The 13,501-nt window shown below is 34.3% G+C and overlaps 1 protein-coding gene across 1 annotated transcript in view; it reads left to right on the top strand.

Annotated features, from left to right (window-relative positions):
• The first annotated feature begins 2,412 nt into the window (after window positions 1–2,412).
• Window positions 2,413–13,501, top strand: part of LOC307017925 (uncharacterized protein) — a 49,087-nt gene continuing 37,998 nt past the window's right edge. The window contains exon 1 of the mRNA XM_079647875.1: window positions 2,413–2,676. Coding sequence (XP_079504001.1) covers window positions 2,656–2,676 — 21 coding nt within the window. The 5' untranslated portion in view covers window positions 2,413–2,655. The remainder of the gene's footprint in view (window positions 2,677–13,501) is intronic.

Here is a 13,501-nt window from a genome sequence, read left to right as displayed (position 1 = left end):
CAGTAGAAAGATCTTAAAATATGGAGTTGTATTTGGATTGTGCATGCATTACATATGCATCAAAAAGCAATAAAAAGTACTGAAGTATAAAAAAGCACTCATTCTTGAGCTTGGAGCATTTCAGAGTGATGAATAATTGACGTGTACACAGTATTTAATGACATATACAATAATCCAGATTGTCATTTTACTGCATATTATGAATATATGATGACTTGAGCTTCTCCCAAAATCAAAATACAATACCAGAGTGAAAGTGTAGTTTATTTTAGCCTAATTTATAATGCGTTAAGGTTTGTTCATATACCTGTCACTACAATAATGTCCATATAAGCTTCCATTCAATTCATAAGGGCATGTGATATTCATATTTGAAATCACAATAATCTGATTTATTATTAATTATTATTAATATAGTTTATACTGTAAATCTTGCAGGAGGTAATCTCTATAATGAGTATTTGTATTTGTTTTCATAGTACAATTAACTACTTTTACTTTAGAAATATTGGCATTCAGTGCTTTTACTTGTGATCGAGTGTTATTAGAGTGGTTTTGTTACTTTCACTTCAGTAAAGGATCTAAATACTCCTCCAGCAATACAATTTGCAGACATTACAGCCTGATATCTTGATGTTTTTAAGCCTATTTTATGACGGTTATAGGTGGGATTTATAATGTTACAAAATAGTTAGGCTCTATATTTCCACCAGGTACAATAGCCTGATTTAAATGTTAATTCTAGGGGTATAGCTTATACACGATGTATGTTAGTGTTTAATAATGACTGTGTATATGGCAGCTGTGAAAATATTTTTAGACCAGTGTTTGGATGCTGTCATTACAGGCGGATGTGTCTCTGCTACAGTATTTTTAACCCATGATGTGCTGACTGGAAGTGGTGAAACAAACCTGTTGTAAAAAAATTATAAATAAAAACAAAAGATAATATAAAAAAAAAATGTATGTACAGTATGTATATGTATAAAAAAAGATGTAAATATATTTTTTTAAAAGAATAAATCAAATAATCCATTAATTGCCCATTATATAACATCATATTAACTATAACTCCCAAGGTTCATTTTGTCAATCAAAATCTAATTGTCTGCTTTAAACTGTGTGCAGCTAACATCAGATGTATAAGCTAAAAATCAGCATGTTACAAATATTCATTTACAAATCTGCAGCCATGATCAATTCCCTTTTAATTTTGGGGTTAACTTTCTTTAAATCTAGCAACAATAATTCAATAAGGAAGTGTTGTGCAATGCCAGAAACACAACTCTGGTAAATACAGAATACATGCGGAGAGCTTTCACTTGCGGAAATAAGCTTAAACAGCATTGTTTAAACTTGTTTGGCGAGGTCAGGGCTTGAATACAATGTTCATTTATGTGTAATACTCCTGCAGTGAAGCTTTAAACCAAAAGCTCATCTTCTGGTTCCAGCTTCCTAAATGTGGATATTTTATTATTTAAAAGAAGACACTGTGGGACCTTCTTTGTGAAAACCAAAAAACGTGTTGTTTTAACTGTAAATGTTCATATATTAAAATTGTATTCAAGCACCAAGAAGTTGTGTAGTGTAATTACAAGTATGCTTCATAATAAAATGTTTAAATTAAAGTAAACTTGTTCCATGTTATGCTACTTGTATTGTTTACCACGACCCTGTGGAAGCCAATACTGCAATATTGTTACTTTACAACATTTCAAATTGAATCGAACTTTATTTATATAACACATAGGTAACTGAAAGTGCTTCACAAACCAAACACAATATTTAAAAAATAAATACAAATAATACTATCTCCCTCTTCCCAGGTAAAAAAACATGTAAAGCTTTGTTATTAAAAAGAAACCGTAAATACTAATGCAGGACTGAATAAAACAGGAATAATAAATAAATAAGAATACATAAAATGAAAATAAATAAAAATACTTTACAAATAAATACAAATAATTCAAAGGAATAACATAAGAATAAAAATAAAATTCAGTTAAAAGCCACATTTTTTAATTTATTTATATAGTGTAAAAACACAAAATCAATATACATGCAATTGCATTAAAATTCAATTAAAATGGCTTTTAGAACAACATAAGCTATATTTAAAATACAAATAAAATAACACTGATGGGAAAATGAATACCAGGCATCAAACAGTGGTCAAAGGATTGTTCAGGTATTTTTTGGAGCAATGCAGCGAGGTCAAATTTAGATAACTCATACACATATTAAAACATGTTATGCCACTTCTAATTTTACTCCATTACATCCATAAAAAGGATCAAGGTGTCTGTCTGTTGATAAAAACATAATATTAAATGAAACCCCCAAAACAGCTCCACATTATCTCTCTAATTATATTTTGTATCTGAGCCCCGCCTCCACGTGTCGCGTCACGCGGAAGTACGTCACAACACTGAAGCTAAAGATGCTTCAACTGCCGTTTCTGCTGTGACTTTAACATTAAGTTTCTCTGTGGCAAACTTTGGCCACACCTAGATCCTGCTTATTTCCCCAAAAAAAAAAAACATTCACAAAATCCTGCTTTTTAATTTTTTTTCTCCGTGGTGCGTTTGTTTGTGTGACGGCGGGTCCCGGCTGTGTAACCGGAGAGGGGCCTCATAGAGGGAATGCAGGACTGCAATGGAGCACAATGCAATACAGGTAAAGCCGATTTAATTTCCTAAATAAATGTCGAATTTTTGCCACTTCACCCGGCGAATTATCCACCAGTTACTGGGGAGAATATTATACACTCGAGTCGCGGTGATATGAAGCCCAATTTGGTGTTTTATTTTAATTTTAGTTTGACCATGTCGTATTGATTGTTTTCCCATATCAACCAAACCCGAGTTGCTCCGACTGCAATTACAACTTTATTCAACCAGGGCTCAACTTTTTTTTTCCCTCCACAGGGTGAGAAATATACATGATATTTGTTATTTCAAAGGGGGAATAATCGGGTTTGACACCGAGCTTTTTCCTCGTTTGATATCGGAGACTCAGTGGTTAAATTTCGGTTTAATATTTCTGATATTTTCGCCGTGTTAATGATTAATTTCTTTGTGCGTCGTGTCGACAGTCACAGCTTCTTTTCTGGCTACCAACCCCCACCCACACTAACAACACATTACCTTAATAGCATTTAATTTTTCTCCTCGTTTGCATGGCTGAAAATATCAGGAAACTTTTCAGCCTTTTCACCAAAAGCTGAAAAACGACACGTTGCTTCGACCTTTTTTTTTTTACTCTGAACATTAATTTCCCCCACAGCGACGTGATATTAAACATTTGAAATCATTTTTTTCGACAGACTCTATAGGTGGAGCAGTAGTATTGCTTTATAATAGGAAGCATATTCATATTATAACATCCCCACCGACATTTTGTCTCCGTCGTAATTACCCCACAGTTTAAGGAGGAATGTTAATATTGTCTGTATGAAGGGGGGAAATGAGTTTTTGTACTTGAAATAGAGAACATTAATCCTGCCTTTGAACACAGGAAACATTCACAGTTTAAGCAATCTGGGCGAAAATAAAACCGATAAAGTCATTTATTTTGACAGGATTTCTCCATGTGTGGCGTTTAAGGGGTTTATTTAATATTCCAGTGGTGTATATTTTTATTTTTATATTATTTTAATATTAATTTATTACAGATGTTTTCCCCCCAATTTTTGAGTTTTTTTGCAATAACAGGATATAGCCAAGGTCAATAGTGTGTTTGGATTACAATTGTTTATTTATTGTCTGAAGCAGGAGGCATTTTTTAATTAATATTCGTCGGAGGGTTTTTATTTTAGTGCCTCCCCTTTTCTCCCTTCCGTACTTATTTTTTTTTGTTGTTGTAAAAAATAAATATCTCACTGCATTATTCCCACAAAATATCACGAGAACTGACATAGGCGCAGATTAAGGGGTTCCATTTTAAAATCGTGTGTGTGTTCACATTTTAGACAGAGGGCTGCCTCTCATTGCTCAGATTATATTTGTGGTTTTTATTTTCCTGCCTGCTCAGCCCTGCCTCGTTTCCACCACTAGGCTGAACATTATCTGTCCCTCCCCCAGGGCCATGCAAAAAAAGGAAATTCATACATAACACTCCTATAGTACATAATAGTATGTTTTTGATACTCTATACTCACTCAAGGTAGTACTTATCATATTGTCTCTCTATAATTTAAGTTAAATATATGTATAATATAGTAAAACCATGTCTGCTAAGCTCAAAAGTGACTTGATCTCACTTTGTTTTAGTATTTTCCCCTTGGTTTCCTACTTTTATATCAATATAGATTTACATGTAGTGAACTAATGCTTTAAAGATGTACAGGTTAGTTGATTAACAGGAAATGCAATAGGAAATAATATGTTGTCATACTTTATATTCACTTGATGGTAGTACTTATTGTCACTGTAATTTAAGTTAAATATATGTATAATATGCATTCTGGAGATAAAACCACCTAAGCTAAATAGTAACTCGATCTCACTTTATTTTTGTATTTTTTTCCTTGCTTTCATGCCTTTTTTATATCAATATAGATTCAAATATAAATGAACGAATGCTTTAAGGATTTATAGGTTAGATGATTAACAGGAAATGCAAAAATAAATAGGCTATAAGTTAAAAAGCAAGGATAAGAGGTAAAGGATATGATATAATAACTAAATGCAAATAAAAACATGTATACAATAAGCTTAGGCTACACACATTTTGATAATAAAATCATTTTATTATTACGTTTCATTTTTTAATTTTATATCAATTTAACTTGTTTTAAAGTTAAGATGCCCAAAATGCTCACAAAAACATTTATCCTTTTTAATTGATCACTGAAACTTAGCTACATTTATTTTTTAAAGCAAAGACGCAACAGATTATCTGGCTCCGGCTTGTCAAATGTGAGGTAGATAAGGAATTTATTTGAGTTTGTTGTTGTCTTTTTGCATGTTTATATTGCGCATATAACTAGATGTCAACTGCTATTGATTAGTTGAAAGACAAGAAACTAAAAATCTTTTAAAAATGACAAACAATGATCTATTTTTCAATTAAAAATGCACAACATGATACTCAAATGTGGATATTTTCTAGTAATCTCAAGTTTACATGAGTAAACATTTAATATGTTTGTGCTTTGGTCAAAATAACAATCACATTTAAGATTTTTCAACTTGGCTTTAAATACCCAATAAGTGGCAGCTCTATTAAATAAATGTGAATCTTTAGAAAAAAGATACAATTATATTCTTATCTAATCCTCTTTAAATGTTCATTTATATATGCCATTGGGCTAATGCTGTGTCTTTTATACTGATTTAATCTGACTTTATTTGTATTTATTGTTCTCATTTATCCTCATACGTATTACAGCTGGCACTTTGTCTATATAGCCTTTTATTTATACTTTATTAGTCACATAATACATAACGTAGCCTATTTAAACACATCTTAACCATCACACACATGAAGGGCTTACCGGTTATTTTGAGAGATGTATCTGTCTTTTCGGTATCCATTTTTCAAAATATATGCTATTACTGACACAGTGGCTGGTGCGGTGTCTGTAGAGATGAATAGTGGTTTATATTATTGTAATCTTTGTTTTCTTCTATTCTTATAACTTAAGTATCTAGACAAAAGGTTTTTATATATTCAAAGGTACTCAATATAGTCCTGATCATTTGGCTTCCTTTTATGTATAATTGTGATTATAATTATCCTTTAAAATGTGTCTGAGTTTTATGTCAATACTTGGTTTCACATTATACTCTACTAATGTACTGCGCCTTAATATATATAATACATATCATCCTATATAATAACTCTTTAATATCATGACTTATGCGTCTGTTGAGCTTAATGGATCTCTTCCTATGCCGTTCATCTTCCTTCTTTGTCAGAGAAACTGGATTCATGTTCTCTTTTTATTCCTCTGATGTCCATCTCATTCGTACTTCATTATATTCCTTCTTATAATAGTTCAGAACTAAACCTTTAGTTCTCCTCACAGGAATCAATGGTGACTTTATCTAACTTCACAATATTATATCTATCTTAAAAATATCCATAATAGTTTTTGTATTGAGTTCAAAAGAGAATTTAATTAGATTTATTTCCTAGTTTGACATATTTCCTTGAATGCCACTAAAGCTTCTCCAGAGGCCAATACTGTCTTGTTTTATTATGTCCCCAAAAGTACACTATCATTTGTCCTTAAATAGATTGTTAGAATATTAATATAGGGTATCATATACATTTGTAGAATCAAAAAATCACAATCACAACAGAGAAAACAAAAAAAAGCTAAACATTTACTGAAATATCAACAAATGTAATAAAATGAAAAGTAAAATGTAAGCAGTAATATATTTAGAGTTAAAGTAAAGCTGATTATGAAGCAATGACCCAAGTATTGTTTGACACTGGTCGAATAAAAGCGAGGGATGATTTCACAAATATACATTTGTACAAACGTACACACCCTTGTTCATATACATGCATAGACCTCTAGTGGCTATAACTGATGCTGTTTTTAATCAAATGTAATAATAATACTTTGGAGCTATTGGTGTCTATGTGACTCAATATACATTTTTTATAGTGTTCGATTGTGTCTCTGTTACTCTGTGGGTCTTTTATCTCACCTAATCTCTTATTTATCAGTCAAATACATCCCATAATTCCCTGCATACAGTATGTTCTTACACTGTGAGCCCTGATGTGCTGCAGAAAGCACATCCTGGTCTTTTTAGTGATGTAACGCACAGGGGGTGGGACCAAGACTTCTGACTTTGCAAAATGGGGGGGAATGCAGGAAAACCCATTTGAAGGCAGTGAGGGAAGAACATGTATAGAGAGATTTGTTGTGTTACTTCTTTCCATAAGGACGTTTTGTTTAGATGGATAGTTAGGTTGATGTGTATACTTTATTTATCCCATATTTATCCCAAGTCGGGAATTAGTTTAGTCAGAGCACCATTTTGACACTCCATATACAAGAATTACATTCCCAGTAGAAAAGACATGTATGTAGACACTGTAACGGAATACATTAGAATACTCTCGATACACCACTGAACTAAAGGGACAGAAACACAAAGTACTATACATAAGTTATTTATGAGAGTCCTAGTGTATGTTTATTATAAGCTTTTCAACCATTTCCCTTACAAGAAAGGCAACAGAGCAGGTTTTATTTAATTTTAGATTTGTTTCCGGTATTTACAAGATAACAATATGTTCTGTCATTAACACCAATTTGTGCATTGTGTGTATATATATATATATATATATACATATATATATATATATACTTTAAGCGATGTACTACCTGCTAATAGCAAAACATCTTTGCCATATGATTTTACATCCTGATTTTTGAATCATATAAAAAAAAAGTATTACAAATATAAAAATCTATTTTTGTCCAGGCCTCAGGAGATTTCCATAGTTGAAATATTCCTCTGAGGCTACACTGAGATTACAGTGAATATTGAATGAAAACATATATGTATTGTATTCCTATAGGGACTTGCAGCATGTTTAATGACTTTCTCTAACACTGCCTTCTTCTAATCGTGCTATTTAGGGTTTATATCGTGACTTGAGTGTGTGCTTTATTCACATTGCATCGTTAGAACAGCCCACAGGGACTCTGCGTCTATAATATTTAATATTTATCATATTTAGCTGTATTAAATCCTCCTGTGCTTCTTTCAGTTTCAGTTCCTGTAGCAGGATATTGAGTGAGTTTGACATTCAACAGTGACCTTGTGTAATTTAGCCGTAGTCTCTCTTAGGTTGTATCAGCGTATAATATTTATTTGAATGAAAACCCCACGTTGCCATAGGGGCTCAGAGAGTCTCTATAAGTGATCGTGAGCCTTGCTCGCTCCATGTTGTTTTTCCCGAGTGTTATTCGGTATCCTACGGTTTTCCCAATGGGCCTTTTTAAAGTGACTCTGTGACACTCCGCCACAGTGACGTCATTCAAAATCACGTCTCTGCATTTTGTTATGGCTGCACTGCTTAGTCTTAATGGTGCCTAACTGGTTTGCATGTCTGCGTGCAAAGCTGATATACATATTTTCTGCTGTGACATTTATTCAGTGTCTTTCTAAAAATTGATCCTATTGCTGCAGCTGGTCTGCAGAGCAGCGGGTGGGGGAGGGTGGGAGGGAGGAGGTTCTGCCTGTGGTGGGTTATGGGTATCTGGTGGGGGAGGGTGTGTTCGGGGAGGTGGGGGTTGTGGATGATCAACACAGGAGTGAGAATTTTAGAATATTCTGCATTTAGTGCAGCAGGAAAGCTGGGTGAGTTTTTTGAAACAGTCTGTTGGTGCAGAGAAAGAGGGATTTCTCTTGTAGATCTTCATTTATCCTGAGTAAATGGAAAGCAGCTGCAGCGCCGGATACACCCTGAACTTAAACACTACACTAGGCCTTTTATTTCATGTGCATATGGTGAATGTGAGCCAGGCCGGCTTTATTTTTATTCACTTACCATCAGAAATCTGTCACACTGTGCTTCCTGGCTTCATTTAACATTAGAGCTGCAGCCACTTATCCATTCATTTATTAGGGATTGAAAAATAAGTCATTTTCTGGGGCAAAAAACTCCAAACCAGCTGTGGTTTTAGCTTTGAGTATTTGCCACTTTTCTCTTCTTTACAAAATGTATTATTTGTTTTGGTTGTGTGAACATTTTCAAACTTTGCAGACATTTAATAAAGCAAACAATACATTAACCAAAAGAGAAAATAATAAGCAGATACATCGGCAATAAGGAAACATAATGTGCAGCGTAAAACATTATTTCATTTTCACATTTTGAAAAAAGTTGTCCCTGTGTTCCATAAAAAGATACAATAATATTTGTATCCCTTAAAGCAACATCAGTCCTGATCATAACTTCAAAATGTTCATTTATTTAAAAAGATATACTTGAATATATCATATCATATACATAATTGAATATTACGTTGTACCAAATCGTCATGGATTTGCCATATATCTTCTGTATGTGTTCATTGATTGGCTATAAAACTGTGAAAAACTTCAATAAAAGTTTCCAAAACCCCCAAAATGTGGTTAATAACAATATATTTGTCACCTCTGGCGCTTGAAAATCATTATAGCCGAACAATTGAAAAGGCAGATTTGTTGTTAACTTGTGACCAAGTTTGTCAGTTGCCAAGCAAATAAGAAAGAAAGCTAGAAATCTAAAAAGCAATGATTTCTTTCAGATTGTCAAGGAGATACATTTGTTTAATATCTCCGTCTTTTATGTTGCAGCTGTGAGGCTGCATATAGTGTTTCATGTGAAGCCGTTGTAATGCAGTCTTTTCTCGCCTCTAAACCGGGGATTACAAAGACTGCATGATAGATTTCATATCATCAAAATCATCCTATTATCGTTATCATGCAACAGGCTTTTCTTCTAGGGCTGAAAAACAAACACAGGAGCGTCATGTTTGTGTGCATTTGGTTTTCTCATCTTTTTAATAATTACATAAAGTAAAGGGGCATAATGACGTTTGGAATGTTTCGCCTAATGTGAAGGAAAATGTGTCCAACAGTTAATAGGAACGTGTCAATTTGAGTAGATTATCAAGGACAAATGTTTGCTTTTAGCTTCTCAAATGTCTTCTATGATAGTAAACTTTTCTCACATTCAAGATTTTACATTGTTTGTCATTTTAAGACATTTAGATACATCCTCTTGGATATTTATATATTTTTCAGAAATGTTCACGAGATAATATATTGAACGTATCTGTTATTTGTACTTTATACAAAAACAAATGCAATGTTTTTGCTAAATCTCACTCTGACCTTTATCCAATAACTTAAAGCTCTTAAATAACTGAACTGGAACTCTTCACCATTTGACCTTGGAATGTAGAAACGTTTTAAATGAAACATAGTCTCCTGTAATTGTTAAGAAAACATGATGCTATCTTTTTTTTTCTCTCATATTATATCTTTTAATGACGTGATTCAACAAAAACGTGTGAAAAAACGTAGCTATTTTTAAGTAGAATGCACTTAGTTGAAACAAGTCTGCATTGTTTCATTATGTGGAGAGTCTATGAACAAAAACGCTGCTGATACAAAATGGCAGCTCACCAAACTCCTGACAGATCCAGAGATTATCATTCAGGTCACATTCTTACAGATCCGAATAAATCAGAACCGGTTTTACATTATAAGTAGTTTACACATTAGAGGTATTTGCCTTGATATAGTTAGTGTATGCAAGAAGATACAAAGTAAGAACAACAACCAAACAATTAAAACAATGAACGTTGAGACATAGAAAATTATTTAAATGAAATCTGAATATACCAAAGAAGTATAGTATACTATGACAACACTCTCAGAATAATCAAATAAAAATATGTGCAATATTGTTATGAAAAGTGCAAAGCGATGCAGTAACTAAGAGAGCTGGCTTGTGTAGAAAAGTGCCCAATATTCGGAGAGTTGTACAGAACCGGCAATACTTATATAAAGTGTGGACTATGGTCACTTTTGGTAAAACATGGGAACATTTCTTAATAAGACTTTGCAGCAATGTAATAAACCAAACAATCAATTAATGAATGAATAAAATAATGAGCAGATGAATCGGCAAAAGGGAAACATTTGCAACCTTAAACATTAATTTATTTGGTGCCACTCTTTGAACAAAGCGGTCCCTGCGGGCCATAAAGATATCAAATCATATTTGTACCCCTTTAACCAGCATCAGTCCTGATAATAACTTCAAAAATATAACCCTTTAAATTCCAGTTTGTTTCCATATTGCCACAGTTGTTCTATTTTTTGAAAATGTAATTCATAGAGCAGTAGCGAGCCGTGACTTTTATACCTAGGCCCTCTGCGCCCCCCCCCCCCCCCCCCCTTCCCTCGAAAAAAAAGAAGAGTTATTACGTCACTGCGTATACTTCAGCGGAATATCAAAACAACGGCCCGGGGTGCAAAACGCATCAATGACAGCGACCCTCTACCACACAAAACACCATTTATATAAACACCTATCATGACAGGGCACCCCCAGCCAAGCAACAATTACAAATGAATTAAGTCGGCACGGCGGCCCACATTGAAAATGACTTAGGCCTACCATTGATGATCAAACACAATGTCCATCCTCCTGTCCTTTTGGATGAAGCACTTGATGTCGGGGTCATGCAGCTGATCCTTTGCCACTCCAATTTATCATTGTAACTCAATCTTGAAAGTGACTCGGTTAATCATTTTGCAACAATGTCATCACTATCACTGACATGAGCCATCATGAACGAATTTATGCTAATCATAAATCTATCAATCATTAATCTATTGATTTAGATTTATGATTCGAAAATAATAAAAGTAGGGTAGACATGTGGATATTATCCGGCTGAACAAAACGTGCATTCATCTAACACAGGAGTGCCCTACCAGTCGATCGTGGGGAGATTCCGAGTCGATCGCGAGATGTGTCTAAAAAATAGAACAACAATATTCTGTTTTATCTTTAATGTCCTATAACACAATCTTCCTGTGCCAGAATAATGCACTTTAATGCATTAAAGCTTTGTGATTGGCCGGTGTGACCCCATGTGTCGGGGCGTGGCTGATGGGCAGTGGGCACTAGTTCGCTGACGTTGTCCGTGTCAACAGGAGTGACGGCCCGCACACACACAAGACCGCAATTATGGCAGAAGCAAAAAAGCCCAAAATATATCATTTTCACTCCGAGTGGGAGGATGATTATTTTTGTATCTATTCCAATTCAAAGTCCATCTGTCTCATTTGCAGTGGCTTTATCGAAGAAGGGTAATTTAGGAGCGGCATTTTAAAACAGTGCAAAAACTCTACGAGACGGAATTCCCTCCTAATTCTGCCCTACGCTCCCAAAAGGGGAGGGACCTGAAAGGACAGCTAAATGCAAAGCAGTCCATTTTCACCAGGCCCAACAACAAGAGCAAGGCTGCTACCATAGCATCTTATCGTGTCAGTCACGTTCTTGCGAAACACATGAAGTCTTTCAAAGACGGCGAAGTTGTGAAAGAAGCATTCCTGGAGGCTGCCGACGCGCTTTTGGGGGACAGTAAAAATAACAGTAGCATTTCAACAGGTTTTTGATATAATAAAAACTCAGGTTAGATACCGTTATTAATCAGCTGTACGTTTGAGTTTGTTTGAACTTATTCATTATGATTATTGAACAAAATGGTATAAGAATGCAAACATTAAGATCTGTTCTGTTTAAATTGATTATAGTCTATTATCAATGGAGGTTAAGAAACTAGTGTTGCTTGCATCCTATTTTAAAGGCATTTCTTTTTAGACTAAAATGCAACACAAAAAGGGTTTGATTCTATTCATTTTGTCTTTTTTATTGCACTTTGACAGCAGATTCCTATGTAGCTTCTGATCTGAGTTGTCTTATTAGTAAGCCTAATTTATACTTTTGTAGCAACACTATTTTTATATAATGGCAAAGAAAGGGTTCAGAGTATTTTCTTTTTCCCCTGTGTCATATGTGGCAGGCCGCAGCACTGTTCAATGTTTCTTGAAAACATTATCCACTGTAGTATGTGACGTGTGAATAAACTCCAACTCTGTATCAACAACACTGTTGTGTAACTTCAGTTAAATACTTGTATGTTTGTAGATTAGAAAGAGGTAAGATAAAGGATCTGCAGTATTTTATGAAGTATTAATCTTACGAAGGTCAGTTTTATACAAGTAGAAGTGTGTATTTACCTGGTAGTTGGCTTTCAGTAATGGCTACGCCTCTCTATTTGGACTGGTAGATCTCGGCAGACTGGCAACTTTAAAAGTAGCTCTCGGTTCTAAAAAGGTTGGGCACCCCTGATCTAACAGGTTCGTTTTCCACAGACCATATTTCGAGCTATTTTCCAAAACCCTATGGAGAAATCCCATTGCTTTTGTGTCGAGGGACCCCGAGCGCAGCTTACCTCTGGATTTTAGGACGTGTCACTGCACCTCTATAACACACATGCATAAACTTCACAGCGGGCGGAACTTGTCATAAAGTCAGCGAAAATACAGCCCAACCATTTAGGGAAGATATGATTGGTCAATTGTACTGTCATTTGACATTACTCTCTCGTTAAGTTACTATAGCGGGCCCTCTGTGAATGTGGGACCAACAAGCTCTCCCGTCTTCACATAACTCGCAGAGACGGCATTTAACCCTTCACATTCCAACAAAACTGAACAGGCAGATTCGAAGGATTTATTTCTTTGGAAATGTTATTTTGAAAATACAATTTTTTAAATCAGTTTAATTTGGTAAAACTAATGAAAAATGTAACTAAAAAAACATAACAAATTTTTTTTTTTCTTTAAATGTTTTTTTTTTTAATGTTTTCAAATATTATTTTTTAGAATATCTTAGGCCCTCAGACATAGGCGGCGCGTGAGGCTCAGGTTTGGGAAGGCTAAATAACTTTTTATCTGAC

The sequence above is a fragment of the Notothenia rossii genome (genome assembly GCF_949606895.1).
Source record: "Notothenia rossii genome assembly, chromosome: 9".
Classification (NCBI taxonomy): Eukaryota; Metazoa; Chordata; class Actinopteri; order Perciformes; family Nototheniidae; genus Notothenia; species Notothenia rossii.
The sequence above is the reverse complement of the archived record's forward strand: the minus strand, read 5'-3'. Positions and strand labels throughout refer to the sequence as shown.